At 45.1% G+C, this 27,824-nt stretch overlaps 1 protein-coding gene across 2 annotated transcripts; it reads right to left on the minus strand.

Moving 5' to 3' along the window:
* Window positions 1-871: 871 nt before the first annotated feature.
* On the minus strand, window positions 872-27,715 carry OTULINL (OTU deubiquitinase with linear linkage specificity like). Of its 2 annotated transcripts, none has more exons than XM_058564324.1 (8): window positions 27,620-27,715; window positions 8,931-9,090; window positions 8,812-8,843; window positions 8,614-8,705; window positions 7,734-7,883; window positions 5,596-5,724; window positions 4,003-4,272; window positions 872-3,217 (listed from the first exon to the last, which is right to left on the minus strand). In XM_058564324.1, exons 1-8 carry the CDS (start codon window positions 27,675-27,677, stop codon window positions 3,044-3,046), a joined length of 1,065 nt encoding a protein of 354 aa, XP_058420307.1. In that variant the 5' UTR covers window positions 27,678-27,715; the 3' UTR covers window positions 872-3,043. The 2 variants fall into 2 exon arrangements, with proteins under 2 accessions (XP_058420307.1, XP_058420308.1); XM_058564325.1 differs by lacking the exon at window positions 27,620-27,715 and adding an exon at window positions 13,995-14,339 and having other exon boundaries at window positions 873-3,217.
* Between the last annotated feature and the right edge of the window lie 109 nt (window positions 27,716-27,824).

Consider the following 27,824-nt stretch of genomic DNA (forward strand, 5'->3'; position numbering starts at 1 on the left):
ACCTTTCAAATGATGGTGTTCCTAGGATGAAACCAGAAGCCACCCACGGTTATTTCTTTACTTTGGAGATGAAGTAAAACACAACTTGCCTGACCATTTGGTCACCTAATCCTCCCTGATACTGGACTTCTAAACTGAGGATCTTTTAAGCCTGGAGGAAATGTTGAGATTAGAAGGGCGTGAAATAAAGATAATGTGAAAAGTAAAAGAAATCCAGGTCCCAGGTGGGGGAATTAAACTTGCCTAACAAAAAAGTCAGTCTTGAAGATAAAAAAGTTCTGAGGATGGATGGTGGTGATGGTTGCACAACAATGTGAATGTGCTTAAAGCCACTAAACTACATTTAAAAATGGTTAAAGTGGTAAATTTTATGTTATGTAATGTATATTTTACTACAGTAAGAAAAGTCAGCCCTTGTACTAATATTCATATAACACCTCATATGGCCAAAATGTGAGAGAGAAATTTCTTCTAAAATCAGAAAAGGACAAGGGCATATGTTTTCATTTTTGCCATAATTCTCTCATCACTTATAACACATAAGGTTAGAAAGACTTTAAATGTTGTCATCACACAGGAAATGCACCTCCAATTTATTGTTGGCGTTTAAATGTCATGCTAATTTATATGCAGTTACATTCATTATACAACCGAATTAAAAACTAAACAAAACAAAAACACCCTCCCTTAAAAATAATATCTCCTCCCTTAAAATCTTCTGTTTTGATGCCTTCCCAAAATATAGCAACTATTTAAAGGTCTTCTTTACTTTTTACTCTCATTGTACTGAAATGTCCTTTTTTCACAATTTGGTCTTGTCTCTCTATTTAAGGAATTCTTGCCCCACCCTGCCCCGTCCCCTAACACAGTTTAGGATAAACATAATGCGTTGATATGTCACAGAGCTATAGGCTGCCAATCCTGAGAAAAAGTTATTCCTTGCAGTCCTGGACTGATGTGGAAATAATTACAATGCGTAAGGAGATGCAAGGAGGATGGTAATACACAAACGCCAGGTAGGTGCCTGGACAGCTCACCTGGAGCTGGAAGTACGGAGCAGCACTTTTATGCAAATCAGTCACAGCAGCCTGCTGCAGGCTGTCATCACGTCTGCTTGTGAACACAAAGCGAAGAGCTGATGCCTTCTTGGTCACAGTAACACATCAAGGGGATCACTTCCAACAGTATCAATTAAATGACAGGGGTTACGCAAAACCACAGAGGCTTCCAAGCAGGAAAGGGCTGTCAAGATCAATTAAAAACTACTGTTTTGTGTGGCTATCGAGGTAACGCAAAGCCCCTTGTCTGAGCTCATTACTCTCTAACTCTTCAAGCAGAAAACAAAACAAAGCAGGCACAACACAACACACTATTGGACGTGTGGCTTATGTAGTACATCCAGGTGATTGTCCCCATTACAAAAGAATATGAGTGTTACTTTCATACACCACAGCATTTAATATACCTCTTTTTTACTGCTAGTAGACACAATATGAAAATGTGGGAAAATGTTAGCATCAAACATGTTAAGTAAGTCACTCTTAGAAGGGATTTGTAACTTTGAAATAGTATATCATTAGCCAAGATTTTAAAAGTTATTTTGGTATTTTATTGAAATTACAAACAGACTAGCAAAGTACCTCCAAAATAAAGATTACCAAAATAAACTAGAAAAGTATTTCCAAAATAAAGATGACCAAAAATTAGTTAGCCAGAGTATATTAGTTGTTGGTTGCTGCTATAACACATTACCACAAACTTAGCTACTTAAACAACACAGATTTATGATTTACAGCTCTGTAGGTCAGAGGTCTGACATGGATCTCAAGGGCTAAAATCACGGTGTTGGCAGGCTGCGTTGGAGGTTCTAGGGGAGAATCTGTTCCCTGGCCTTTTCTAGCTTCCAGAGGCTCCCCACATTCCTGGGCTTGGAGCTCTTTCCGCCATCTTCACAGCCAGAAATGTTGCATCTCTTTCTGACTGTTCCCCTGTATTTCACATTTCCTTCTGACTCGCACACTTCCAATTCCTTCTTCCACTTTTAAGGACCCTTGTGATTACATGGGGCCCACCTGGAGAACCCAGACTAATCTCCCTATTTCAAGGTCAGAGGATTAGTACCTTAATTCCACCTGCCACCTTATTCGCCTTTGCCATTTAACCCAACATATTCACAGGTTCTGGGGATTAGGACGTAGACATCTTTGGGGGAGCATGATTCTACCTACCACACATTAAATACACATGTAAATACACCAGAGTTTAATATTTTCATGACAGTTCAATAATGTCATTCCACCCTTAATCTACAGAATTTATCTTTTTTACCTATATAAAACATATTAAACTGGCCAGATGCAACAGTAACAAAAAAATGTAAAGAGATATAAAACAAATTGTATAACATTACAAAGTAGTGGTTATTTGTGTGTGTATGTGTTTACATATGTATATATAAAACTATACACGTATACATATGTGTGTATATATATCTACATATGTATATATGTATAAAGATATATATACACACACGCTAACACATGATTTTACAGTTAATCAAGTGGTTCTGGAAAATCAGTATACCATAGATTCCTCATAAAATAAGGCCATGTTTATGAAGATCCAAAATCAGCCAAAGACCAGATTCATAATGAAGAATATAGAGACAAAGAAATTCTTTCTTTCCAGGTTAGTCTTTTTTCCCAATTTGTTTTCTTCTCTTTTTTTTCCTGCTGTTGTCCAAATTAAACTTCCTCGTGCTCTTCAAGGCCCACAGTGTGTGAAGTGACCAGAGCCCTGATGAACAAGGTCAAACCACCACCCACAAATACATGAGAGCAGCTGCTTTGGAGGAAATCACTGAAAACACAGGAAAGCCATCCGTGCCCATCACCCGAGTGCATCCGTCCAGTGTACCTGTAATTCTGGGGAAGGAGGTCCTAATTCCCTCAGTGGCGGCAACATTTGTTTTGGTTTTCGAGAAACATGACTTGCATACGTGACCACTGTCACTGGCGAGAGCAGCGCCCGGTCCATGCCAGACTTAAAAGACGGGAATGTGGTAGTGGCGGTCATTCTCGGTCAGCAGGGAGATCTCCGGCCACTCCCTGAGCGGCTCTTCCGGGTAGCAGACTTCAAAGTCTCTGGAGTTAAACTTGAACAGTCTGAACACTTTTATCTTCACTTCAAGGGAGTATCCAAGTACAAACATATCAATCTGGGGAAGAGATGAAAGAGGGGTCACAAATACACATTTCCAGATTCCTGCCCTCCCACCAGTATGCTTCTGCAGCCTATGAAATAACGTGCTTGTTTACAGACCCACACACAAACCACTGAGTGGGCACAGAGTTAGGAACAAATGTCCATTACGTGGAAGGCCGGGGACGAGTGGGGGAACATCTCTGTAGCCCAGCATGAAGAAATTACAGGGGAAAGCTGAAAAAAAAACTAATAAAAAATAAAGGAATGCTCACAGTAAAAATTACACTGTTTTCCAACTAGTTTTATATCATTTTAAATCAATTTTTATAAAAATGTCAGATAATTTGTGCACCTCCTAAGAAAGCAAAACAAAACAAAACAGAACAAAACTCCTTTTCTATGAGGATACAAAAACACTGTCTGGATTTTTAAAATTTCAATAATTTCCATTTATCTGCAGTAAGTAACCGAATGCTTTCCCAAATGTTATCTCACTTTCCAACTGGACTTTCTTCTGGCTAAACCTCTGTTGTGTGAACCTGTTACCATCTGAGCAGCAGTGTGAAAGTTCAGAGAGGCTCCCAGCCCTGCTGCTCTCCGGCCACAGGGCTGGACAGACACACAGCAACCAGCACGGAGCAGGGAGGTTTATTACCCCACTGCAGGGGCAAGAAGATCAACCCACCACCTCTTCACAGCTGGTTTTATCACGACTAAAAGTCAACACCAAACATCTGTGTGTTCAAGTCTTGCTAATATCACCCTCCATCAAACACATGGTTCTTCTGCCCGGTTTACCTGCTCTAGGCCACGGGTATCGCCTATAGAATTGAGGTGATTCATCATGAAGCTCAAAGGGTCAGATGATGTTTCCCGGGAAAACAGGAGTCGAAAAAGACTGGGAATGACCTTTTTAGTCTTCATTTGTTCATAAACTTCAGTGACTTGATAAAGCATGATGAACTTTAAAGCTTCATAGAGTTTATATTCCAGAATAGCATCAGAAAAAAGGATGTTGCACATACTTCCTCTCTTGTGATAATCTTTAATGCCACTGAATTCAGTCCACTAAAAACACAGATGTGAAAGTGAAATTTAGAAGGGGACAGTGACTACAGACACCACTGCATAACTTCTAAAGTACTTATAAAATAAACTAAAGATTAATAGAGGGGAGTGGGACTTTAACTTTCCATTTTATATCTTTGGACACTGATTTTTTAAGCCATGAGTACAGTCATACGTCAGTTAAGGATGGGGATACAGTCTGAGAAATGTGTTGTTAGGCAATTTCGTCATTGTGTGAACATCACAGACTGTACTCACACAAACCTAGATGGTACAGCCTACTATACACCTAAGTTCTATGTACTAATCTTAGGGGACCACTGTCACATATGTGGTCCATTGTTGACTGAAACACTGTTACACAGCACATGACTATATATGTTACTTTCACAATAACAAGCTAGTTTAAAGATTTTATTTATTTATTTTTTTCCCCCAAAGCCCCAGTAGATAGTTGTATGTCATAGCTGCACATTCTTCTAGTTGCTGTATGTAGGACGTGGCCTCAGCATGGCCAGAGAACGGGTGTGTCGGTGCGCACCCGGGATCCGAACCCGGGCTGCCAGCAGCAGAGCGCACGCACTTAACCGCTAAGCCACGGGGCCGGCCCCAACAAGCTAGTTTAAATGAAATATTTTTCCAAAAAAGCACCACCTACTAGGTAAAATATTAAGCAAGTCAATTTCCAAAAACTGCTTAAGATAGCTGGGTTACACAATATTCCAGAGACGAACAGTGCTAACTGGTCTTCTTCAACACTCACCATGTGCCAGGCACAGTTTAAAGCACCCTACATGTATTAACTCATTGAATCCTCACAATACTGTAGAGGGTAGATACTATTCCTACTTCAGTTTTGCAGATCAGAAAACTATGGCACAGAAATGTTGCGGTATTTCCCAAGGAGGATTCATTTTAACAATCCAAAATCCCTCTCTTTATTAAAAGGCAGGAAAAACTCTTAGTCAAATTATAACATCTGTGCTGTCCCCACGTTATTAAAAGGGCATTTCTGAGTGCCCTGTCTGGACCTTGCACCACATTTTTCTAGGGAAACAAAGGCACATGATTGTTAAGGCTTCCTGCCAGCCCCCAAAGGCCTCCTTAACCCGTAACGGGCCTCATTACCATGTAGGACAACGCTGCTCTCACTCATTACTTGGAAGGAGAAGGAAGAACAAGGAAAGGAAGCCATCAGTTACTGGAAGTGTTTCTGCCTGCATTTCCTGCTTCGGTAACAGAGTGAGGCCTGACATCAGAGAATGTGGCTACATTTGGGCTGCATGCTTTCATTCCTAGTCTCTTCTCCCCCTAAACACTCACCTGCATTTTCAGTAATTCAACACATTTGCGTAATTTTCCAAACACATTCGAACCTGTGTACTTCTCAGGACCAAAACTGTATTGCTGGATCCAATTACAACCTTGTGAAAAGAGCAGTTTTTCAGGAAGCTTGAAAAGGAAGTAGATGCCAGCAATGATTAGTATCTCAACATTTATTACACACAATTTGGAATATGTCAGAGCACATGTCTTATCTCACTTGGCAATCTTCATTTTAAAAGACTATCATAACAGTTAAGGAGAAACATAGTCATTCTTTTTAGATTTGTGGACTAAGCGATTTGGATCACATTCTTAATTCACAATTTCACAACTGATGAAAACCTAAACGAAGATTATGTCTATAGAAACAATCTTTTTGGATAAAACACTTCCCCAGCTTCCTAGGTATATCCCTGTAGCAATTATTTTTAACCAAAGAATGTTAGAGTAACAGTACATCAGGGAACACACGGATTTAGAAGGATGCACTGTGGGATCCAAACCCAGCTGTCACTTACCAGCAGAGAGATTACTCAACCAGCACAGGTTATTTAACTTCTTAGCCTCACCCTCCACTGTAAATCAAGGACAATACTATCCACTTTATGGGACTCTTGTTGGGATTAAATAAGATTATGGAATACGGAACAATCTGATCCATCGTAAATATCCAATACATTTTCCAAGCTGGCTGAGTTTGTGAAGCCCAAGGTCTCGGTTGCATTCTCTGTCCTCAGCAACTAGCAGCAGGGCCAGCACACTACATACCCTTGACAAGCATTTGCTAGATGAAATGAAACTAACAAAAACAACTCTAAACTTAAAATGTTAAGGAAACAGAACATGTAGCTATGTATATGCATATACTTTATATTTCTTTGCTCCTCCATTCTTAAATGTACATCCTAGATTAGGCATACTACATTCAAAATAAAAATTCAGGTTATTCATCCAGAAGGTACTGCCCTACACTGTTAAGAAAATGAAAAAACAAGCACAGACTGGGAGAAAATACTTGCAAATCACATATCTGATAAAGCACTTGTATTTAGAATATATAAAGAACTCTCAAAACTCAATCAATAATAAAAAAAACAAACCCAATAAAAAATGGGCAAAAGATATGAACAGACATTTCTGCAAGAAGATAATATGGATGGCAAATAAGCATATGAAGAGATGCTCAATATCATTACTCGTTAGGGGAATGCAAACTAAAAGCACAATGATACCAATGCACACCGATTAGAACGGCTAAAAAAAAGCCCCAAACCTGACAATACTGGAGCAACTGGAGAATGTGGAGCGACTGGAACTCTTAGACATTACTGGTGGGAACGCAAAATGGCAGAGCCACTTTGGAAAATAGTTTGGAGGTTCTTATAAAGTTAATCATAGACCTACCATATGACCCAGCAATCTCACTCCTAGGTATTTACCCAAAAGGAATACAAACTTATGTTCAAACAAATCTTGTATGGGAATATTTATAACAGCTTTATTCACAGTTGCCAAAACTGGAAACAATCCAGATGTCCTTCTATTGGTAGATGGATAAACAAACTGTATTACGTTCATGTCAAGGAATACCACTCGACAATAGAAAGGAATGAACTACAAATTCACGCAACCACACGGATGATCTGAAAATGCATTATGCTAAGTGAAAGAAGTCAGATTCAAAAGGCTACACACTGGATAATTCCATTTATATGACATTCTGGAAAAGGCAAAACTACAGGGACAGAAGACATATCAGTGGTGGCCCAGGACTGGGGGTGAGAGAAGGATTGACTATAAAGGAATACGAAAGAAGCTTTGGGGTGGTGGTTACACATTGCATGCGTCTGTCTAAACTCAAACAACTATAGAGTAAAAAGTGAATTTTAGTAGACCACCTTACTTAAGGACAGATGCTCTTCTCAAGAAAAGACGGTAGAAACAAACAAAACTGAGGAGGACTATCTTTCTGACATGGTTTATTTGCAAAGTTACATGAGAGACAGAGGACTGGGCTAAAGGCCCCTTCAGTCTCATGACGCCCGTGTACAGAGCCGCCCACAGAAGACCTGCAGAGTCTGTGTGGCAGGTATTGTCAACGTGACGTTTCCCGTCTCTCCAGGAGGAGGACTTACCTTAACGATGTCTTTTTCTTTCATCCAGGATGGAAAAGAGAGGCCCTGGCTGAATATCTGAAACAACACCGATCTCAGCGCATCGTAGTTATCTCTCTTTACTGGTCGAACACATTTAATGTGACGCCGCCAAAAGAGCTCCTCATAGGCCTATTAGCACAAAAAGAGAAAGCTGGTTTCTAATTCCATTGGATAAGAGAATAAAGAAAGTGAATTCACTGTATTTTCAGCAAGGCGTTACTCCCAAATAAAGTGGACAACAGAAACAAAAACAATTATAAATTACGAATGTGACCACTTGTCATTTTAAAGTGACATGTGTCCATGTCATGCTATTTTAATTGATAACTTCCTGGAGGCCCAGCGCCAGTGGGTGTCATTTCGGGGAGATGATGGATACAACTTGACCCTAGTGAAAAACATCATATACTTTTAAGACCACGCCAAGGAGCATTTTAAATGTAACTTTTTTTTTTTTTTTTTTTTGCTTTTGCTATTGACAAGGTTGGTCCAATGGAAAATTCTAAAAATCCTCAAAATACTTTATGTCAAGGTGCCCGACCTCTTCAAGGACAGAAGTCCGCACTGCCTGTGCAGATGTTTAATAGGCCCGGCCAGGAGAGAGCTGAAGAGTACAACGCCCAAGTTTCCTGAAATTACAGGCCTAATTTACCCACGTCCTTGAAGGCACTAGCTCTAGGGAAAAGGCCAGAAGCCAATGTCTAGCAGCTGTTTGGCTTTTTAATTAGAGCCACAATTTGTTCTTGCGTCACATTTGGTATTAGTTGATCTTTGGATTTAGTAAAGCAAAATGGAATGTTTGTTTCCTGATTTTTACACACAAATTCTCCACCTTCCATGAGCTTTATAAATGACACACCTTCCTCATCAGCTTGGCCCGGGGTGTCTCTCCTTTCCATTCTCTTGCACAATAACTGAGTAAATCAACTTCTGCCTCCACGCTGAGGTTCCCTGGACCGAATCAGAAATAAAAGGTAGTTAATTTTCCCTTCCTTCTCCCTTCTTGAACGCTCTCTGCACCTTAAAAATATGGAAACATATGCATGAAAATATTTACTTTTGAATTTTCTCTGCAGATATCCAATCCACCTAAAAGATAAAGGAAACAATAATATCAAAATTCTACTTTGAATAGCAAGGGTATTTTTGAAATTTAAAGATGATACAACGACCTACCATTTCAGCCGACGCCCTACATATAAATGCAGCCTTCTGAAGTAGCACAGGGTGGCCACCAGAAACGAAACTGCCAACATCACCGACCCCTTTGCTATTCTCCAAGCAGTATCTAAGGCTTGGCTGGTGACTAGTGTCCAGGAGTGAACTTGGTCACTTCCTACAAAAATTTAATAATAATAAAAGAAAAAGCATATCACATTTACACAAGTCTGCTTTAAGGGAAAAAAAAAAGATACATTGGATTATTTTACTTGCAAAGTGTTGATCATCGATTTACATAAACATTTTTTATAATTTTATTTATTTATTTTTTCCCCCAAAGCCCCAGGAGATAGTTGTATGTCATAGCTGCACGTCCTTCTAGTTGCTGTATGTGGGACGCGGCCTCAGCATGGCCAGAGAGTCGATGCGCGCCGGGGATCTGAACCCGGGCCGCCAGTAGCGGAGCGCGCGCACCTAACCGCTAAGCCACGGCGCCGGCCCGACATAAACATTTTTTAAAGCACTCAAAAATTCAATCTAAAAATTAAAGGCCTAGTTCTCCTGTAATCAGTGTCACATTTAAGAATATCTTTGTTCCACAAAATTCAAGAGGAATAGTGAACGCGAAGAGCATGGGTTTCAGAATCCCTCAAACCTGAATTCAAGACCTGCTTCCCCTACTTTCCTAGCTGTGTGACTGTGGGAACCTAACTTCTCTCACCCTGAACTGTCTTGACTGTGAAGTGGGGGGAAAATACTGACCTCACTGGGGAAAGAAGGAATGAAATTAAGAACCAGCGCAGTGCACTGTGGGCTGTGTTGAATACCTGCTGAATCCAGGAATGCTTCCGGGGACTCGGCTGGCACTGAGCGCACGAGTGCACGGGAGGCAGTCACCGCAGGGGGCCTCTAGCGACCCTGCTACCACCCACCTCCACCCACTGTGACGTTCTTAAATCATGAGCCATAACATACGGCATCACCTTAACACACAGAACAAGTGACGCGAACACAGAACAGCAGGCATACAGACATCACTTCCAGAAACTGGACCACTTGGAAGAGTCATGAGATGAGATACATGTGCTGCTTACGGTTGACTCTATGATTCCTGATTTGACAAGAGAGAAAATTAACAGGCCTGGAGAGCTCACACTGTGTATTTGCAATATTTCCCTATGTGCAGCCGACTCCTAATTATACGATGTTTGAGCATGCAAAATGCTGAAGTACAAATGAGGAAGAGGACTTTTGAATGGTGGCCAAACCTCCTGGGGTTCATTGTGAAATAGTCCCCTCCCTAGTACATGGTGTAGTGAAATTCCAACGATTAACCTAGGAGAAGCCTCAATTCAGAATCTACAATTTTAGCATTTTTGATCATGTGGATATTTGATGTGGATATTTGATGCATTTACACTCTCGATAATTTACCAGCAAAGAAAGTTACCAGCAAATAAAAATACACATATTTGTAATTATTTAAAAGGACATTTTCAAAAACAGGTGCTTATTTGTTTGGAACTGATTAGCTATTATAATATTTACTCCTACCTGGATATTTAGTAAAACTTTCTATGAATTGTTTAAAAATGTAAAGCTATGGGCCAGCCCGGTGGCATAGCAGTTAAGTGCTCGAGCTCCACTTCAGCGGCCCGGGGTTCACAGGTTCGGATCCCGGACGTGCACTGACGCACCGCTTGTCAGGCCATGCTGTGGCGGCGTCCCATATAAAGTGGAGGAAGGTGGGAAAAGACATTAGCCCAGGGCCAGTCTTCCTCAGCAAAAAGCAGAGGAGGATTGCCATCAGATGTTAGCTCAGGGCTAATCCTTCTCACACACACACACACACACACACAAGTGTAAAGCTATACTGCCTTTACATCTATAATTTATACTTTTATAAATTCAGATGGATTTCCCAACTTTGAAAATTCTAACATATGCAAATATTTTTAGTAAATTCTTAAATTAAGAAGTAAAATTTTGCCTATGTGACATAATTTCCTTTATTGTCATCATAAACATTTTCTAGAAAACCAGAATATTACTCACGATTTTACAGTTTGTTTTTTCTCTTTATACCAATTGCATATCAAATTATAAGTTGGACATCTTTTCATATCACTGTGTGTATAGATCTACATTATTCTTTGTTTTTTTTTCTTTTGTGAGGAAGATGGTCCCTGAGGTAACATCTGTGCCAATCCTCCTCTACTGTGCACGTGGGACAGCATGGCTTGACAAGTGGTGCATAGGTCTGCGCAGGGGATCTGAACCTGCAAACCCTGGGCCCTGGAAGCAGAGCGTGTGAAATTAACCACTACACCACCAGGTGGCCCCTACACTATTCTTTTTAAAGAATGCATAACGTTTCATTATAAAGATAGACCATCATATATGTACGTAATCATTGACTTATTGATAAACATTTGGATTGTTTCCCATTTTTCACTCTTACCAACATTGCTGAGACAAACATTCTCCTCCACAGTCCTTGTGGACTCGTGGTAGCTCTTAGGATAATTTCAAGAAGAGGAAACTCAGGATCAAAGGGCGTGCACATTTTGAGTTTTGACAAGATGTTGCCCAAGAGCTTTCCAAAACATCGCTATCAATTTACCCTCCCACCACACAGACGAGCACGAGGCCCCCGACTTCCCCACACCCCAGTGCTGGCTGTGATGTTTCACTGTCATCTGTATGTCTGTGCTAACACGGTCACGTTGCTTCCTCTGTGAAGAGCCTTTTAGAGCATCTGCCTACTTCCCACTGGGTGGTGCTCATTTCTGTGCGGACCTGGAGGGCTTACAGTCACTGAGGTGGGGTCTGGCTGCTGCCCCTCCAGAGGCACGTGCTCTCATTTGTCACACACTCCAACCAATTTGCTGCAGTCTTTTAAGTTACCACCCAGCACCTCGGGGCATTTGGTTTGAGACCCCTGAATCAGGGCCCTCTCCTGAGCATGAGGCCTCTCCTGCAGCTGCCCAGGGCCTCCAAGGGGACCCACTGCAGATTATGGCTCTCCCCACTCCTACACACACATACACACACACACACACACTTCCCTAGCCCACTGCCCTTATCCTCGAAATTAAACTCCACATGCAACCCAAGAAAGAAAGAATATGATCAACTCAGAAAAAAACACATGAGGGCTCAACATCCCCTGCCCACGCAAATCTAGAGCCTCAACTCCCGGCCTCCCTCCACCTAATGCACCTACAGGTTTTGGTCAAGTAACTCAAGCCAAGAAGGGTCAGGGAGCATAATCACCAGGGTGCGACCTGGAGGCAGCGGCTCCCTTCCATCCCTGCGGCCCTGGCCACACAACCACATCCAGGACCTCGCAGATGTGACACAAGAGCCCCTTCCTATTAGGTACATGGACTGCAGCCCATAGACATCCTGAGGTGTTCACAGATAATGTGATCAGGAGTGGGGCTTCTAAACCAACGGAGAGGAAGTACAATGTTTTAGTAGAAAAAAGTATGGCTTCACTGATAATTAAAATACCTACAGTTTGAGCTTTTGCTATGTTCCAGACCCTGTGCTAAGTTTTTTACAAGAACTATCTCATTTGCTCCTGCCAACACTGCCGTGGTGTAAGGAGGTTCTGCAGCCCACAGTGTGGGGCCACCCCTGCCCTGCACATACACTGGGTGGGCGACTTCACCTCCCTAAGCTTCTGTTTCTTACCCTGGGGATGGAAACAGTACACAGCACTCGCCCGGTACACAGGGAGTGCTCAATGCATGCTCGCCCTTACTGTGGATACTGCATGATAACGGAGTCGGAGCAGCATCCACTGGTTGAAGGAAATGCTGGGGAAGCGCTGAGTACACCATCTGACAACCGTAAATACTCAATAAATGTGCAATATTATTTTTATTGCTGTTACTCTAATCACTCTTATTTTGCAGATGAGGAAACTGTGAGAGAGGGAGAGAGAGAGAGGGAGATCAAATAAGGAAGTGGTACAGCTACAGGCCTTATCACTTATCACTGGGCTATCCTGCTTTTGAATTACAGAGCTGTGTAAATCCTCAAATCAGCTTTGCTACAGCAAGAGGAATTAAGACTCTCTAAAAAGAGAATTAAAAAAATTTCTCCTGTATGTGTCAATAACTAGCTTACAACTCAAAAACACCAAACGTAGAAGAGAGCACCATAAATGAGGCACCTAGAAAAACACTATCATGATCACAACTTGAATGATCTCATGAGTCAAATCTCATTTCCCCAAATACAGCTGAGAGGGGACAAAACTTCTAACATCAGAATCGTCACGGGGTCCCCCTTCTGCCAGCCTGCCAAGGAGGATTCAGCAGTCGCCCGTCCAACTTTCCCTTCCCCTGCCCGGAGAAGTGCTAACAGAGGACGGACGAGCCTTGGGTGATGCTGATTGGACTAATAGGAAGGGAGGGAAGGCTCCACCACCAGAGAGTCAGTCATTCTTACATAATAAAATGAGGTGTAAGAAGGAAGGGCAAGAAACATGTGGAGGGGGGTGGGGGGAGGTTTGCGCAATGAAGAATCTCCAGGAAGTGAGGGTTGCAAGAAGAGGCAGAAAACAGAGAAGTGTTGCCAGGAATTATGAATTTGATCCTCTCTAAATGTTCACCAAGAGACAAAAAATGAAATTTCTTTTTAATACTTTTGGACTGGACCACTTGGGTGGTGGCTGAAATGAGGCTATATATAAAGCATCGTGCATTTCTAGTGTACGGGAAAGTGGATTAACTAGGTCTCACATTCCCCCAGTCATCAGCATTAAAACATGCCGAGGGCCCCCAACCCCTACAGTCAGAAGCGACACTTGAGTAGTTAAGACACTCTTGCGTAATTATACCAGAACCTCCTGAAATCAACAAGGTGGCTCTCTGAGACTAAAATCTGATCTGTGATCACTCCAACTATACATGGCAGATGAGACCACTTGACTAGAACTGAAAAAAAAAATGCCTCTGTTTTTTGTGGTAAAATTCTACTTAGAATTTTTTTCCGTTCTCTAAAGTGTACCAAAGCTGAAATAATTCAAACATTAAAACAGGAAACCGAAAAGAAAAAAAAACAAACCTGAAAACAAAACTAAAAGACACGAAAGAGCCGGAAACCGAGCGGCTATGCCGACAGCATTCTACCCTGGAGTCAGCCTTGCTCTCATGGGAACTCATCAACGTCTGTTCGCCTCCCACACCTCCAATGGTGTTCCAGGTCCAGATAGCCAATCCTTTACTAACCCTACTTCCCCATGGTCGGGCCGCACAGTCGTCATCTACTTCCTCTCCCAACCTTGCTCATGGTACAGGAGCCCTACATGGCATGCTTTCTCTACACACATCTACACTGTCAACCGCCTCTGGCCCCTTGACTCTCCCGAAGCAGAGGTGTCGGATCAAGAGCTACCAAGTAGGGAGAGGGGAAATTAGGCCTGAGCTAAAAGACGTAAAAAGCAATTTAATTTACATGTTTGAGATAGCAGAAGGAGTGAAAACATGTACATAGAGTAAAATAATTTGTTAAAAATTTAAGGTAAAAAATACTACATTTAATTTAATAAATACAACAGATATTTCTATCTGCTTCTATGCCCTATTATGGTTCATTAGCAGGAGAGGAGATAGAAGAAAGAGTAGCCAAGAGAGACTGATGGATCAGGAAGCAAACAGAGGGGGTGGGAGAGGCGGCCAGCCACTTTCTCTGTGGCCAGAGGAGCGGACTGATGGGGGTAAGGGTGACAAAGCGGAGGACACAGACATTTCAGAAGTGTTGGTAAACTTCTCACACTCTTCTGAGCTGTGTTGTGGAACACTGCTCCCTTTGAAGAAGTGAATGTGGTTTTCGGGTAATTCTAATCAGGGGCGGGAAGTGCTGCAGGAGGAGTACAGAAGCCAAATGGTGGAGGGACAGGGAAGGGCTGGGAGACCTTCCTCCCGCCTGCCCCTCACCTCCCTCCCTGAGCTGGGCGCTGGCTGGAGGGAGTGAAGGGAAAGGACAAGACACGCACCCTGCCCTCAGGGAGCTCGTGGTCTGGTGGTGCGATGCCCTCCTGTCAGGAAAGGCTACTGGTCAGCTTGCCCAGGCCCACGGTGCCACGACCCTCGCTCCCCAGGGTTAGTGCGTCCTGGTGTTGGGGTCTGGCCAGGACGCAGAGTAACACAAGGCCCTAGAGCAGGATGCCCAGGTGGCAGGCTGTCCTCCACTCCTCCGCAGGTCACCTCTGAGAGGTTAGTTCTGAGAAACTCAGATCCTCCAGAATAAAGCAAAACGTTGTACATCAGTGCAGACAAACAGACTAAGCAACATGCAAACAGCATGATAAACATACAGAACAAGTGCTGTCAGGTCATCAAGGTTTCTAAATAATTTGGAGGACTGGGCAACTACGAGAGAGTTTTAACAAGTCAGCACAGCAGAGTGAAAGACTGGGTTTACATGGTCTCAGATCTTGCAAAAGCACAGGTTAACTGGCTGTTTTTATATCAGTTATGGGGGAAATATCCAGAAAAATATCCTCTTAATAAATCTTTGAAATGGGGAGGTCAAAGGACTTCCATGCTTTTGTGTCTCAGGTATTAATTCTGCTCAATTAAGAAACGACCGTCTTCCACTTGGTAAAGTACTACAACCAACAACTTCAAGATCAGTATCGCTGAGGAAGGAACCACCAAGTGAAGGTTTCTATCTTGAAAGTCATGACCAGTGAGACATCCAGCTGTAGGCCTGTCATACAACCTACTTAAGCTCTGAGCACAGTCCCCACAGGACTGGGCAGGTTTTACCCAAGGCTCTTGTTACACTGAGAGTGTCAGTAAATTCAACAGGAAACTGCTCCTTGCCAAACACTGAGAGGATTGCATGTGTGTCTTTTTAATAACATCATAGCTCAGAGTTTTTTCATTTACTGGGCATATCTTTAGGAGTGTTAAATGCAACCCATCACTTTAAAAGGTAAGTTTAATCTTCTAATGATGTGAAGGGGTTTTAAAACCCAACCAACCATAAAAATACATAAGCTGTAGGTGGGGTAGGCTTCTATTGAAGAGCAAGTTGTAATTGCTTCCCTGGGAAATCACAGAACTGCACGATCACTTTATGCAACCAGGCAGGCTCCCTGGCCCGGAAAAGACAACTGGTTTGGTCGAACAAGCGCAGGACTCTGTCTTCATTCCGCCATTTTCTAACTGTAGGACCTCAGACAAATCACTTAGCCTCGATGATCCCAAAAAGCTTCCCCAGCGGTGGAGAACAACAGTGATAACAGAGGTTCGGAACAAAATTATAGTCACGCGCTGCATAACAACATTTCGGTCAACAACCGACCGCATAGCCAACGGTGGTCCATGAGATTAGTACCATGCGGCCTCAGTGTGTAGTAAGCTATACCATCTAGGTGTATGTAAGTACATTCTGAAGTTTGCACAACAAAGAAATCACCTAACAACACATTTCTGAGAACGTGTCCCATCGTTAAGTGGTTCATGGCTGCAAACAGTAAGCCACAAGAGAGTGCTCTAATCCAAAGGCGCCATGAGGTGTGAACTGAGTCATCTGAGTCCTTGCTACAATCTCCTCTCCATCTTGACATCAACCAGTTTACACACCTCTCAGGGTGGGAACTCACTCCCTCTTGCGGGAGTCCATTTCCTTCTCTGGAATATTTCTCTCCTTATTGATCAAAATCTATCATTATTCTATGAATACAGATTAAGCTCCTCCTGCGGGCCAGGCACTGTGCCAAGAGCTGACACTACAGTCGTGAACGCAGCAGACTGGCCTCTCCTGTGTCAATTCACAGATGGACCCTCCTCATTTGGGGCATGACCAAGGCAACGCCCCAGAGGAAAGGAAGGTGGCTCTGTCAGTAGAGGTAACATGGGAAGTAGGGGAAGGCTTCCCCTAGGATGCGAGGCAGAGCAGAGACCAGAGGATGGACAAGAGCTCACAAGGGAAGGAAAGCGAGGGGAGGCTGGCAAGGCTCAGATCCTGTCCAAGACGCTGATGTTTAACTGAAGAGCAAGGAAAGTCCCCGAAGGGTTTTAAGCAAGAGGCTGATGTGATCAGATCTGTAACCACAACTTGAATCATTATGGGCTCATGGGGAATATGTCTGATTCCTCTTCTATACCACAACCTTTTAAATCTTTCACACAGTCACAGAATGCTTTGGGCTGAAGGAGCTGGAATTCTTGTTCTCCAAGGCCTTATTCACAGCAGCCCCTCAGCAGAACGAATCCTTCCCCCTGGTGCTACCTCTGCACTCCGTCCACACTGCAAGTCGGTTAGGTGTATTCAGGACTGTGTCCCCTACAGGCCTGAAAGCACCTCTAAGGCGAAAGCGGAATCTTAGTTCACTGTGGACCTGGTCATCCGATGAGCTGTCACACGCACGCTTCATCTTTGAGGTGAAGAAACTGAAGCCCTGAGAAAGCAAGGAGATTTCTGAACTTGAACCCACATGTTCTGACTCAAGGTCATTGCCCTTTGAACTAACAACATAACTGCCTCCCATGAGTAATTCTCTTCCAAGAATTCAAAACAATTGTCAAGCACAAACTTAGAAGGCAGCTATCATTTCCACTGTGACTTCTTCTTTTCTAGATTAAATATTCCCCGTTCGGGTAATTTTAATCAGGGTCGGGAAGTGCTGCAGGAGGAGTACAGAAGCCAAATGGTGGAGGGACAGGGAAGGGCTGGGAGACCTTCCTCCTGCCTGCCCCTCACCTCCCTCCCTGAGCTGGGCGCTGGCTGGAGGGAGTGAAGGGAAAGGACAAGACACGCACCCTGCCCTCAGGGAGCTCGTGGTCTGGTGGTGCGATGCCCTCCTGTCAGGAAAGGCTACTGGTCAGCTTGCCCAGGCCCACAGTGCCACGACCCTCGCTCCCCAGGGTTAGTGCGTGCTGGTGTTGGGGTCTGGCCAGGACGCAGAGTAACACAAGGCCCGTTCTCTCAACCTGTCCTCCCATGATATGGTTTGGGGGGAGTCTCTTCATCATCCCAGTCCCTCTTCTCTGAACCCACTGCACACTTAAAGGGAGACCCCAGCTCAGAAGACAATGTCCTGAGTGTAACCCAACCAGGAGAATTCAGTAACGTGAATTCTTCATTCTCGACCAGGGGTCACCAAGTGTTCTGTACAGGGTCAGAGGGTAAGTACTGTAGGCTTTGCCAGCTACTTAAATCTGCCCAGACAGAGTGAAAGCAGCCATTACATAATACACAGTGGGGCTGTGTTCCAAGAAAACTTTATTTAAGGGCACTGAAATTTGAATTTCACGTAAGTTTCACATATCAGGAAATGGTATTCTTCTTTAGACTGTTTTTTCCAACCACTGAAAAATGTAAAAACTATTTTTAGGTCGTAAGCCATATAAAAACTGAGGGGACTGATTTGCCAAACCTTGTTCTAGATGATACATTCCAATTGATGCAGCCTGTGACTGTATTAGTATTGTAGAGCTGAGAAATAAAAACGCCACCAACTCACATTCAGAACTGCCGGCAACTTAAAGCCCTTTACACCTGTTGCTGGAGGGTGTCTCCCCATCTTCTGAAGGGGGAGAGAGGGGCAGGCGCTTTCATCCCACTGTCCTCAAATTTCCAGGTGGAAGGGCTTTCCTGGAGATCTGGCGCTAGTCTCTGTCCCACGAAGGGTAAGAGAATTACTGTCTCACTTTACTCCCTCCTGAGGGACAGAGACTTATCTGATGGGCAGGTTTAGGAGAATCTGCTCAGCTCAGCCCCCTCCCTTCCTCTCCAGATCTGCCTGCCCACAAGGAGGTGCCCTTGGGCCTGTTGTCTCCTTGGGAGAGAGGCCTGACCTTTTAGGGGTGAGTTCAGCTCAGGCCCTGCTAGCGAGCCCATGTGGCTACACAACTAAGACAGATGGATGTTATTGAGCTGAAATTTAAAAAATCTCAGGCTCCCGTGCCTACCCCTTCAGTGAGTTCAGAACCCAGGAAGGGAAGCAAGGGGTCATCCAGATCATGTGCATGAGTTTGTGCTTTTCAGACCCAGACGCTGACATATATCCCTGCTACACTTCACGTTACTGGATCTGGCTCACTGCTTCAACCCGCCACGGCTTTTGTGGAGCACACGCTCTCTCTCTCAACTCTTAGACCTTTAAAGACTAAGCTTGTCTTCCACGTCCCAATACAAATCATTTATGAACATGTGACCGAGAGAGAACTAAGGCACATTCTGAGACAGGCCAGTCTTCAACTTCACTCCGCTGTGATTTTTCCATTAATCAGAATCACCTGGGCTCTGTCGCTAACGGTTACTAATCTCTAATTGGCTTCCCTTCTCCAGCGCCATTTTCCACTCTGTAGCCGGTAGTGTGTTTTTGTTTTGTTTTTTTACATTCAATGGATGTGTCATCTCCTATTTAAAAATGTTTCTGGCTTTTCTTACTTGTAGGAAAGACCCAAATCCTGGCAGCCAGTGAAGTGAGCTGGAAAGGCCTCTCGATAAGGTATGAGACAGGTAATGATGCATCACGGGGTGCGCCAGGCTGGCCAGAAGCCTCGGGGAGCTGGTTCTTCTGGAACCAGGAACCAGCCTCACCACGTAACTCCAACCACCTCCTGGAACCACCGATAGGTTGAGAAGGGCCCACCACTGATGGCGGCACATGGCAGAAACCTTACTGTCTTCCTCCCCAGTCTCTACCTCTCCCTCCCCTCACAGACCCATCGACCTTTACGTGGTCCTTTAGATCTGCTCTCCTGAAAAGAAACCAGTGGCTTCAAAACAAACTCATCGACCGTTACAGAGCACTGCACTCAAAGTCTATGACCAGCAACATCAGTACCATCTGGGCCCCTGGAAATACAGACCTTCAGGCCCCACAGAAGCAGAATCTGTGTTCTACAAGGCCCCCAGTGATTTGCACACATGCATACTGAAGTCTGAGAGACACTGTTACAGAGCAGACAATCACCCTTGGCCTGGCTCCCCCTATGGGTTTTCTGATTTGGGGGGGCTAGGGCCCAGGCACCCGTCTTTTTTTAAGTTCCCAATGCATTGCCAGCAATGAGAAACACTGCTCTGGAGTAAGGGCTTCCTCCACCCTTGGCCATTTCTGTTATCTTAAATATATTACTGCATGCCAGTTAATTTCCAAAATCACCGTCAGGGGAAATCATGCCAGATAAGGAAAAGTCTCCCTGGACATGTGATCCAACTACACGTAGGTGTTGCCTGTGTTTCGTGCCTCTCTCCCTTTGGCAATGTGAGGGGCTACTTGTACTAGTCAATCGTCTTTCTATGGCCGGGAGCTATGGCTACCTAAAAAGGAATTTTGCTGAAATTAATAATAAAGGAACCCAACTATTAATGGGGCCTCCAGGGAGGGTGACCAACTCACCCTGGTTTGCCTAGGACTCACCCAGTTTCAGCACTGAAGGTTCCATGTCCCAGGACATCCCTGAGTCCCAGGCACACTGGGATGTGTGGTCACCCTACCTCCAGGGCCCCGCGGTCTGACCCTGATTCCCCCCATTCTCTCACCTCTTCCTCTTGTTCCAAGAGGACTGGCCGCCTTCAGTCTCTCCATCACTGTTCACTCCCACCTCCCGGCCTGCTTTGCCCATGCTCTTCCCTCTGTCTGGAACATTCTTCACTCTACTCATTCTCCAGCTCTCAGCTCAGATGTCACTTCCTTGGGCAAAGCTCCTCTGACCTGTTCCCAAGCCCCAGGTTTGATCAAATCCCCGTTACACTGTCCCATAGCACATGGTGTCCTTTTCCTTTACAGACCTTATCATAGTTTACACAACTGTGTTTGTGTTTGATTAGTGTCTGTCTCCCGATGTAGGTAAACGTCTTGAGGACTGGGATTGCGTCTGTTTTCTCTCTGCTTTCTTGGTGCCTAGGCACATAGTAGACGGTTAATAAATATTTGTGGAATAAATAAAGTGAATCCATGTAATCAGGATCCAGTCCATATATCTCCATGACAGAGACTGCCAGCTTGCCCCAGTATTTCTTCTCTCTTCTTCCACAGAAATAGAATCCTGACTTTTGGCTGAATACACAGCTACTCAGAATAAAGGCTATGTTCACAGTCCATCCTCCCTAGGTGCTGGGTATAGCCGTGTGAGTGAATTCTAAGAAGTGTTATGAGCAATTTTCAGAAGACTTTGTTGACAGGGGTGTATTCCATGCCCTTCCTCCTCTCTATTAGCTGGAATGTAACTGTGATGACTGATATTCAGCAGCCATCTTGGACCAGGAAGTAGCTGTGGTCATGGAAGCCACGCACAGCAGAAACAAAGTACAAGCAGCCTGGGCCCCTGACACCATGGAGCCCATTCCAGCCCTGGAGAGCCACCCCTGAGCTTTGGCATGAGAGAAATAAACTGGATTCACTTATTTGGGGTTGTTTTTTTACTCGACAATACCTGATCCTAACAAATAGCCTCTATCGCACTGGTCCCTTCCAACTTTTAAAATGGGTGTCAGAAATAGTGAGCCACTAGTGTGTTTTCTCTTCCCTTAATTACACTCATGTAAACATAAAGCAGGAACTGAGAATGTGAAGCCTAGGGGGATGGTTCCAAGGAAGTGGAATGAGCAGGTACCAGAGAGTCAGGAACTCAGGGTCTGGTCCTAGAGAACTGAGTGACTCTGGATCTCCGCTTCCTCCTCTATGAACAAACATAAGGAAGCCAGGCCGTTAACTGCCATTTACCTTCATCCTCCAAAGGCCTCTTTACATTAACGTGTTTCAGAGTTAAGTTGGAGGAACAGTCACGTTGGGGCACCAGACACAGGATTTTAAGTAGTTGTGAAACAACTGAAGTTCAAGTAAACTCAAAACATTACTCAAAACTTGCACCATGGGAAAGATGCCCTGAGCATGTAGAGAAGATACAGGAGCTCTTGACAAACGCCAGCAGATACTCCAGCCCTTAGAAGTGCATGCTTAGTCCTACAGATGGATTATACCCGTTGACTGAAATCATAGTTTTGATAAAGAGCCTTTTCCACAAGGCCTTCCATGGAGGTGACCAGTTTCTAAAAGACAGCGAGAAAAAAAAAAGAAGGTTGAGGAGACTGGGAGGGAGGGAGTGGGACAACTGTACCTTCACATGTTCCAGGCTCCAAATTTTGAAGAAATCAGTCAATGAGGTATATACGGGAGAAGACACCGGAGTATTAAAGCATGACGCACAAGACAGTACAAGGTAGGTCAACAAACACTGGCTGTACAAGTCCTCTATCATGACAATCACCAAGTACTCAAAACCAAGTTTAACAATACTTAGAAAACAAAACAGAGTAATATACAATGGATAAAATGGATCTAATAAACTCAGTTCAAGTGATTTTTCTCTCTACTTCAGATTTCAGAGGAAAGGATCCATACACCCGAGTCTTGCACTGCTTCAGGTGCAAAACGAGGGACCCGACATTTATACTAACAATTCCATTGGCCACGTTTGCCTTTCAAGTAGGTTGAGTAGTCAACCTAATTCTTAGCTACAGACGGAACGCCAAGTTCATTTTTTAAATGCCAAGTGAAATGACAAAGAGCTGACCTCATCCGCTGACATATGTGCCATCCAGCCGGTCACATCTAGATGGTGACTGATTACGTTCAGCCCACGCCAGCACTGGGTTGCCATCTCTTCCACTTCCCCTTTCCTATCTGCCATTCGGCTTCCTCCTCGCATTTCGACCTGTCCTAGCGGCTGATTTGGAAGGCACAGAGCACTTAGTTTTCCGGTCACTTTAGAGATCTCACCGGAAAGTTGAGGCCTTCTTGTCACAGGTCAACAAATACACCCACGATGTGGCAGGCGTTATTCTAAGACCTAGGGGAAAGTCTGTCTTTACCAGGCAAGATGGAATTTAGTTCACTTCTCTTAAACTTGGGAGACTAAACACTCCGGGGAACAACTGCCCTGGTTTAGACGAAAGACACAAACTGTTCAAAGCACGCTCCCCGATGAGCTCCCACCACCAGCTCCTCTGCCCACCTCCATTCCCAAGCCACTGGGGAACTGGTTTGTACCCACAGAGGCTACTCCAAGCCTGGAGAGAGCAGGGAGCACCTATTCACTGTAATGGGCACAAGACAGGACAGTAGGCTTCTCCTTTTTTTGACAGTCACTCCTGTGACTGTCAGAGATTCCACTTCTCTCTGAATTGGAGGAGGACTCTCTTGAGAAACCGAATTCCAATTACATTATTACTCCTTCTGCTAGAAGAATAACCCTAAAATTCACTAAAAGCAAGCAGAGAAAGAGCTAATAAGGTATTTCAAATTACTATGTATCTATTATCCAACAATTCCACATAGACTCAAAGTCATAGTCGCACAGTTAAATCAACAAGAAAAGACTATTAAATTCTTAATTCAGAGATTTATCCAGCATAGCATTTTTACGTGCTACAGTTTCTGGGATTTTTGTTTATTACCTGGGAATCCCATCAACAGTAGTAACAGACAATAGTCCTTAGTCACCTAGTCTCCTAGAAATAAATGAACATAAGCATTTTATCATCCTCTTATTTTAAACATGATGCCACCTGTCTATTCTGGCTCCAGTTAAATGAGAAAGTAGAAAAATGGAGTATGAGTAGAATAAAAGATCACGGGAAAAACGAGTGCAGAAACAACTTCTCTCTGTTGATTTATTGTGAAGGGACATTTACATGTTCTTCCATTAAATTAATTACAAATCAGTAAATGTGCATACATACACCTCAATTTTGGGAACAGATCGTCCTAAGTAACTGAACATTTACCAGAGGATTCAAGTGGAGAGGAGAGAAAGGTCAAATACACTAGTCCGATAACTCCTCTAAAAGTTACGTAGACTTTAACAGCCAATACGAGGAACCAGGTATGCAGGAAGTTTTAGCTCAACAAGGATGACTTTTCATAACCTCTCTTCTCCTGACCCTACACCTGTGAATTACCTTGAGCAACAACGTTATAAAAATGATAACCCAACTTTGATTTAGAACACCTTAAATGCGATGAGGTAAACTTGGAAACTAGAGTGCTCTCAGGTATAAGCCTGAACTGTTTCAGGAGACAGAAGCAGGCGATGGTTAAGAATCTGTTATAGGTGGAGCCACACTGCCAGGGTTTGAATCCTGGCCATCACTTGCTAGCTGGAAACTCTGAGCAAATTTCATAACTATTCTGAGCGTCACAGAGTGGTGGTTGTAAAGCTTACATAAGATTGTCTGTGGGCAGTGTCTCTGCATCTAGCACCACGAAGAGAACTCAAATGCCCACTGTTGCTGTGGCGGGGACAGCACTGGGTGCTATAGGCACATAGGACAGCACCCACCCACCCCAGGGAGGCAGGTAAAAGGACATTTGCAAATTAATAATTGTGCCAATCAAGAATTTCTACTTAGCTAAAACACGTGGTACCAAAATTTACATTTTATTTGGTATTTAATCCATCTTACAGAAATGTACGAGTAGAAGTATAAAGTGGGGCAAACAGGCTGGCAAAAAATATCAAAGATGGACCTCTGGTTTTAAGCTTTCTGTTGTGTGCATGTATTTTTAATTGCAGTGTTTGTTGTTTTTTTACCTAAGCCCTTGAATTTTTTAAAAAAGGAAAATATTTCTCTTTAAGGTGACATCCAGCACACAGAGAAGCGCAGCTACGTGCTCCTCTCCCCCAGGCCCACACTGTCCACCGCCCACAACCCCTCCGCTCACTGCTCAGCTCCTTGAGAGCAAAGGCCTTGAAGGCACTGGTTCTAGAATAAGCTCCTATTCCTCGGCACCCTTTGCAGCCCACCGGGAATGTGTGCACCCCTCAATCCTTATCGCTCCACTTGCCGCCGACCAGCCGCCGGGTCACTCGCTGTTCTGATACGCCCACTCTCCCCTTAAACAAAGAAGTGCTCACCAGGTGAACTCACCTGCCTGCCTAGCGTGGTACCTGTGACCACCCAAGGGGACAGGTCGAAGACAGTGTACGGAGGGTGAGAAACATCTACTTCATACATAAAGTCATCCTCAAACGGAATCCATGATATGGAGGAATACACACCTTTTAATTAGCAGAAACGTCTAGGCAGGAAGTGCGAGATCTTGTAGAAGTTTGTATGTGACTTGGGTTCATAAAATGGGGATAAAAATAACTATCTCATAGTATAAGGTAATGAGAATAACAGCAGCTAACTTTTGAGTGCTTACTATGGGCCATGCATGGTTCTAAGCCCTTTACATGTAATAAATAAAGACACAAGCAGCACTCAAAAATATTAGCCATTACCATTATTTCTAAACTTTTTGTTTAGCATTAGACTCTTCCCAAAACAAAATCTTACCCAGAACAGCATATAAAACAGGCGGGAAAAAAAAAAAAAAGCAGAGCTGCTCCGTGTACAGCTGGAGTGGGGGGACCTGACTGATGGTCCCCCATTCCACACTGGGCATTCCTGTCCCCCTAGGCCAGCCGGTAGGGACCCCCCCAGAGTCCTGCAGCTCCTGAGAACATGGTTGGAAACTCGCAGTCTTGTCTCTCCCCTCACATTTCCACTAAACAGATGGAGACGGACGGCAGTGAAGAACCACAACAGAGCCCGAACTAACCGGAACAGTTAATGACTCTGAGGCTGGCCAGAGGAGCCAGGAGGAGTGTGGGGCACACACCCCCTCCTCAAACGCCAGACTGCCAGAGGTGTGCTGAGAACTGAGCTTATCCCACACTGGGTGTGGCTCTTCCCGCGTCCTCCTCTGTCCCCTCTGGGCTTCAGGGCATTGTATCAATGAACTTCGGTGCCTCTTCCCTGTCTAATATTCTGATTCTGACAGTGTCTTTTCCAAAATATTATGCACAGATGTTTAGTTCATGATGCTCAATATCCAAACACTTAAAAATAGTAAAAATGGCTACCAAAAACTTCTTCCCATCCCTACCCATTCTGTGGGTTTCCTCTGCTGCTGTTTATTGTCGAGTGTTACCTGTTATCATTTGCCATTACATCAAAAGTGAATCTTGGTCTCTCTCTTACCAAAAGAATTAGGGGCAGGTAGAAAACCTATCCCCATCCTAGTTTTGGCAACTGATTTTAAAACTTTTTTTTTCCAAACACAACCAGCAAAGAAGGGAAACTATGTTTTGAAGTCCTCGGAGGTTACGTTTTGGAGAAAAAAGTTTTCCATAATCTGATCCTTGAATTACATTCTTCCACTGCCACACACCAACTGCACGCCCCACAGGCTGGAGAGGAGGAAAGAATTCTCTCTGGGCTCACAGTGCTGGTACACCTTGCACTTGGGGCACTGGAAGGAAAAATTCCTGGTGATTATGTTAAGCCCAGAGTAGGCACCTTTCTGCCTCCCAAACCAGCTTTTTCCTCCCAAACCTGCTCTTACCTCCATCTCTGACTTTGCTTTCTCTGCCAAAACAAGGCAGGGAGAAGGGAAGCAAATCACATAATAAAAAGTTCAAAACAATACACTCATAGGAAATATTTGGGTAATTCTATAATAATCCAAGGTGCAGAAAGATTGAAAAATGAGTTCACTGTCCAAACTGTTGAGAATAGGAGGTAAGTCAATCACAGAATGCTAGACTGGGAGGGGCCTTATGGATCAGCTAGTCCAATGCCCTCATTCTATGGATACGGATACGGAAGTGCAGAGTGGTGTGGCTTCTAGGAGCACAGTCGTGGGCAGAATGACGTCCAGAACTCAAGTCCTGACTCCCAGAACAGCGCTGTTTCCACGACACCCAACAGCCTGCTGTGTGAATCAAAAGCTGGAACCACGAACAGCAATAAGCGGTCCCAGCACCTGCCAACCTCCCATAAATGCTGCGGTCACTGGAGCCCAAACTCTGTGAACAGGCATGCTCCCCAAATTCACCGGCGGGCTCACGCCCCTGGCGTGGCCACCAAGACACACAGAAACGGGAATGTGCTCCCAACTGAGAAGCAGCGATGCTCATCTTGCTCGGAGCTGGGAACCGAGGGCACAGCTGAAGGTCTGGGAAGGAAAACACCCTGCCCGTCTACCCTGCCCGTCTACGGTGAGGCCCCAGCCACCGCCGCGGAGGGGGACACGCCAGGACACAGGGCCCCCCCCCACCCGACTTCAGCGACGGGGCTTGCGCGCGCGACCTGTGCCATCCTGCGCCGCTGCTTTTGTCCCAGGTGACATTTTTGTTTAAAAAAGCCAGTTTTCTCTTTGTTCAGCGAGTCTCGATTGCCGCGAAGGTGTGGGCCACATCCTCTGCCAGCAAAGCGCGAAACCCGTCAACTTCCCTCCGACAACAATCGAGTGCTCAGAGGGGACGCCGAGGAGGGGACACTGCCGCCCCTCGGCGGAGGACCCGACCCCAACCGCTGCCTGGCCCCCCAGCCCGGCCCAGCCCAGCCCGCAGGACCGGCTTGCTGGTTCCAGGACCCTGCCTCCCCCGCCTTGGCGGGTCGCGCGCTGCCTCGACCCCAACAGCTCTGCTTCCGAGGGCGTGGTTCCTTCTTCAGATGCCGCCCCCGTCCCCGACGGCTGCTCCGACCCTGCAGGGGGCGTGTGGGGGGCAGCCCGACAGCCCCCGCCCTGCAAGGGCGCACCGGCACCTGGGGCCCCTCGGAGCGCCGCCTCGCACCCCAAAGCCCCAGGCTGCGCCGACGGCCGGCGGAGGCGCGCGTCCCGGCTGCCCGCGGCCCCGCCCGCCCCGCCGCGCGCCCCCCGCCCCGCCAGGGCCCACCTGCGGCGGGGGTGCGAGGCCACTCCCGCGCCCGCGGGGGGCTCCTCTGCGCCGCCATGCCGGCCGCGCGCTGCGCACGGGCGCGGAGCCTCCGCTCGTGGGTCTGTCAGACGCGGCGGCCGCCCGCCGGCGCCGGGGCTCGCTTCACGGCGGCGGGCGGGCGCGGGAGGCGCGGGGCGGGGTCGGCCGTCCGCGCTCCCGCCCC

The sequence above is a fragment of the Diceros bicornis genome, chromosome 20 (genome assembly GCF_020826845.1).
Source record: "Diceros bicornis minor isolate mBicDic1 chromosome 20, mDicBic1.mat.cur, whole genome shotgun sequence".
In the NCBI taxonomy this organism is placed as follows: Eukaryota; Metazoa; Chordata; class Mammalia; order Perissodactyla; family Rhinocerotidae; genus Diceros; species Diceros bicornis.

What these genes read in the sequence shown, in the direction of transcription:
- OTULINL (XM_058564324.1), bottom strand. Translation starts at nt 27,677, where the DNA reads ATGGCGGCGCAGAGGAGCCCCCCGCGGGCGCGGGAGTGGCCTCGCACC. An exon ending in GCCTCGCACCCCCGCCGCAG is followed by an intron (nt 9,091 to 27,619) that starts GTGGGCCCTGGC and finishes AAATTTTTGTAG; the next exon opens with GAAGTGACCAAGTTCACTCC. An exon ending in TTGAATTACTGAAAATGCAG is followed by an intron (nt 4,273 to 5,595) that starts GTGAGTGTTTAG and finishes CTGTGTTTTTAG; the next exon opens with TGGACTGAATTCAGTGGCAT.